This window comes from Triplophysa rosa, linkage group LG6, assembly GCF_024868665.1.
Source record: "Triplophysa rosa linkage group LG6, Trosa_1v2, whole genome shotgun sequence".
NCBI classification, from domain to species: Eukaryota; Metazoa; Chordata; class Actinopteri; order Cypriniformes; family Nemacheilidae; genus Triplophysa; species Triplophysa rosa.
Genome location: NC_079895.1, coordinates 26,790,326 through 26,794,953, shown reverse-complemented (window position 1 = coordinate 26,794,953; position 4,628 = coordinate 26,790,326). Strand labels below are relative to the sequence as shown.

General features: G+C 38.5%; 1 protein-coding gene across 1 annotated transcript; it reads right to left on the bottom strand.

Annotated features, from left to right (window-relative positions):
- Positions 1–273: 273 nt before the first annotated feature.
- Positions 274–3,585, bottom strand: LOC130555838 (homeobox protein Hox-D4a). The gene is made up of 2 exons (XM_057336343.1): positions 2,165–3,585; positions 274–1,770 (listed from the first exon to the last, which is right to left on the bottom strand). Exons 1-2 carry the CDS (start codon positions 2,628–2,630, stop codon positions 1,469–1,471), a joined length of 768 nt encoding a protein of 255 aa, XP_057192326.1. The 5' UTR covers positions 2,631–3,585; the 3' UTR covers positions 274–1,468.
- Positions 3,586–4,628: the final 1,043 nt, after the last annotated feature.

Genomic DNA, 4,628 nt, shown 5'->3' with positions numbered 1-4,628 from the left:
CAGAGGTCAGTGCTCGCGGCTCAAAAGCGTCTAATGCAACAGAAACTGTGTCCTCTGGATGAACCTGCCCGCAGGCTTTTGTCAAACTTCTGTAAAAATACCTTTTCACGCTCTCAACGTGAAGGCATCAGAGTGGAGACATCTTCGCAATGCATGTGCGCCTCGTGTTTTTGTTCAAGGAGACAAAGACACCACAATGATTGCAGAGCGTCTAACTTTAATCACTGCTGGAAAAAAAACTTCTTACATGTAAAAAGCCAACTCCAGTCCCACGTCATAAAATAACTTAAAAAACCGTGTATCAAAGTGCTTAATAGTATTTCTACCTTTCAAACAAAGCCGATTTTCAACAAAGAATACTAGGCCTACGCACTTAAAATAAAAACGTCTGCGTGATCTTTTAAATCTTTATTTACTGGAAATATGCCTATAGAAAATATGCACCATATGTCAACATACAAGAAATGTGTAAATATAATAACGTGTATATATATAATAACGAAAGTATTTTATTTCAATAACGTTAATACTGAAAGGGATATTTACGTTCACGTAGAATATAAAACGTTAACTTTGAATTTAATAAATAGACGGTTCAAGCATCTTAACAATTAAAGTTAAAGGTTGATATTAAAGAATTCAGAGTGTGGAAGACAAATATACTTATTTAACTTTAATTATATTGTTTACAAAGATGTCAGGAGGATTTATAGCAAAGCAGATGAAAGAAAAATGATGATGACATGGACAAAAATAAAAAAGAAATAAACAATGATAGAAACCTCTAACGAATGTCTATGGAATTATGTGAACAACCAAATAATTACTGGAAAGTCAACCTTTAAGGAGTCGCGCGCAGAAAGCGGGGTTGAAATAGAAAATTGCATCAGTTTTTACAAATAAATAATTTCCCAGGAAACGAATATTTTTTTCTTAAAGTTAACTAATTTTATTTTGTATTTGCGTAGCACCGATTTAAAATGTACAAAACATTTTTTACAAGACATTTGTAATTTAATAAATGCTGGACATAACGTTCCTTAAGGTCTCTTTCAGAATTAAGTTAAAATAGAATGACGCGCCGTGGGCATTAAAGGAGGAGAAGGGTGATTAAAATACAGAAAGAATTTATTACATGTGAAAAGTGTCACTAGAACGAACCATATTTGGCAAGTTTGTGTAAAAAACGGTGAGCTGTTTGTCGTTTTACTGTACCTCGTCATTCGATGCCTTATATCCTCTTTGCCACAGTTACAAAGAGTTACAATGTAGAAGTATTGAGATTGGGGTTTTAAACGCACAGCAGTCCTGTACACTTCATTAAGTCACGGTGTGTGCTTCTGTTTCTCAGTTTTTGGCACTTGTGACCAACATCTCATGTTTTGCTACCATGCAAAGTCAAAAGAAACATTGTCTATTACATACAGTTCATCTGTACATCTGAAGGGAGGGAGAGCGAGATATCCACTTATAAAGTTGTGATCTCCGTCTGGTTGACCTTCTGAGCGTGTTGTACATGCTGATTTCCAGATGAAGCCGATCTTCCTTTCGTATTAGGTAGTTTGTGGTCTTTTTTCCATTTCATTCTTCTGTTTTGAAACCAGATTTTAATCTGTCGTTCTGAGAGACAGAGGGTGTGCGCGATCTCAATGCGACGCCGTCTTGTAAGATACCTGTTAAAATGAAATTCCTTTTCTAGTTCTAGGACCTGCTGTCTTGTGTAGGCTGTCCGAGAGCGTTTGGGTTCGGCTCCTGTGTAATCCGGGTTCACTGGGAGAGAGACAAAAGTACACTTCTGTAAAAAAGCAGCTAGCTAAATGGAATGAGTCCTCACAAAACTACCCACTTGATATAATACGGTTCCATTGTAGCACCCAAAAAGGCACTTCTTTATTCCTGGCACAATGAAAACGAACAGATACAAACAACGAATTTATATGATGGCTAAATTATTCAACATAAAAGGTGCACTCTGCACAGTACTGCAATAGTACCGTCCAGCACAGCTAGCGGCCTATTTCCAAAGCAATAAAAATTTATGGCTGGTGTAATTGGCGGCCCCTTCAGAGGAACCTATAAATATTTCACTGAATGGTTTTAAGTGTGTCTGAAACGGCAGAATGGGCTGGCCTCCAAGTGCACAGCAAAAAAGATTGAATCTTACCCGTTGTAACGTGCACTTTCTTCATCCATGGGTAAACTACCGCAGGCTGCTTGGCTATCCCATTCTGGCTCTTTGTGTTCTGTTGTTGTCCACACGTCTTAGGTCCGGATATTTGGACCGCCGGACATTGCTCTGTCTGTGCGGGGAAAGGGCTGGGATGGCTGGCTTGATCCTGCACATGACCCCGCGGCGGTGCCGACGAGCTCTGAACAGTGGTGCAGCTATAAGGCTGTTCAGAGTAGTTTGACCGTGAATAGATCCCGGGATGCTGGAAATCTGTGTCCTGCGATGGACTGTAGTAGCTTGGACTTTGTTCAGGTATATAGCTGTTCTGAGAATATTCCTCACAAGGAGGAAATTGAGGATCCACATACTTGGAGTTCACCATGTACGAACTCATGGCCATTAATTTCTGAAGGTAGAAAATACTAATTTTTCTCGAGTTGTCTTTTTTTCCTCCCTCCATAAAGCCCTCCTACTTGCTATCAACTGAATAAAGTTAGGCACCCATGTGACCGGCTTGGCCAATCGAGTTGGAGAGACTCCATCAACAGAGAAGCAGCTGTGCACACCTAGTAGCGGATTTTACAAACTTAACATCATCCCTCAATTAGATTCACTACAATATTCAATTCAATTGATCCAATGGCCAGTGTGCAGACATGGCATTTATTGTCATTTCGCGTCTAACAACTTAAAACGTGTTCTTTTCGCGTATGTACACCCGGTGGCCAGTGAGCATTGTCGGTGCGCGATCCCTTGGCATTGTACATGTAACGATATCACATAAACGAATAAAAATATATTTTATCACAGGTATGTGCATGCGGTGTGGTCCATAGGGTAAAACAACAGTCAACTAAGGTAAATCAAACCCAGTCCAAGGATGTTGACAGGTCAAAACAAAACAGAACAAGACAAAAGGTATAAACGCCCAGGGCACAAAAAAAAGCGCATAGAGAACGTAGACAATTGATGGAGAGGGTCTTTGTGATGCTGAGGTCACTCAGAAGTTACTGGAGTCTCATCGTTCCAGCGCTTCTCATCCTTTCAGGTCGCTGTATGGGGCGCCCTGGTTCGCCTTTAATGCGCCGTGCCAATCAATAATCAAACACCACATAAAAGAGAATAAACGCTTGGCAGCTCTTAAGGTACCACCAGAAAGGAATCTAAGACATGGATTTGAAAGGTGTAATGTTCAAACAAAATAATACAGTTGTTAATTTTAGTCCTCTGTCAGGCACACCTTGACTTTCGAAATCATTTTGAACTGATTAATTTAATTGAGGCAGGCAGGTAGAACTAACATCAACCTGGATTGGATGCACTGTTTACGCGATTTGTCAAAACATTTATTGGGAGGTCATAAGATTATTACACACAACGACTGCTATATAATATTTATTACTGAACGATTTGTTGTTAGGAATGTCATATTGTTACATATGGATCAGAGGTACATTCAACACTTAAAAATATGAGTAAGACAAAGAATATGAATGAAAAAAGAAGGAACGTTTTATTCGAAGTTCTTGCATCGACCATATACTCCCCTAGAATCGAATCTGTGACCTTAATCTTTTCACACAAATTCGGTTCTACAGGGTATATATAGACGACGGCATGTATGTGCCAAATGTCTTGAATAATCAACATTTATATTTTAAATGCAGCGAAACCGTTATTCCCCGTCTCTTGTATTAAAAGACAATACTTTAATTAAGGGAACTTTATTCCCCAAGGTTAAGCGTTTTGACTACGCTAAAAAGATTAGTGCTCTCAATACATTTTCTTCACCAGAAAGAAATCTTCAAAATGATAGCTAATTTTTGCAGCAATTGAACACTGCCTTATTATTTATTTATTGATAGCTGAGGTTTTCAAGATTGTATCGATAACGTCACTTTTAAAGTTCTTTAATCACACTGCAAAGTATAACTAAAACTAGATTTAATCAAGTTAAGTGTGTAGAATTAGTTTTGGTATGGAAAACTAACGTCGTACTGATGCTGATCAGGTTGCCTGTTTCAAAATTGTGCGCTGTTTGGATACCGAGAAGAATTATATAAATGAATGCTGAAGGTCGAGAGGTCAAACCGAATCATTTACAACAAACATCACAAAGTTTCATTATTTTTTGCAGGACTGTAGCGGAAGAGCAGCACTAAAGTTCACGGATAACAGATGACCTGCAGGGATAACCAGCTCTTGTGGCCATTTGCACTGGAGCCAGGCTATACCCAAAAATTCAATAAAAAAAGATATATAAGCATAATAAATTTGCTTGAAACACACTTTATGAATCAGGAATAAATTGTACAAACAAAATGGTACCATTAAAACCATGCTATTAATATTTCATTCTGCACGATACTTCTAGAGTTTCTGGAGGATTTAAGAACAAAGTGACTTACTGAACAAATCTGCAGGCCCGTCACCCTGGCTGTTGGATGTTTAAATACAT

Coding starts and splice junctions, on each gene's coding strand:
- LOC130555838 (XM_057336343.1), bottom strand. CDS start 2,630: ATGGAGGGAGGAAAAAAAGACAACTCGAGAAAAATTAGTATTTTCTAC. Junction 1,771..2,164: donor GAAAGTGCACGTTACAACGG/GTAAGATTCAAT, acceptor TCTCTCTCCCAG/TGAACCCGGATTACACAGGA.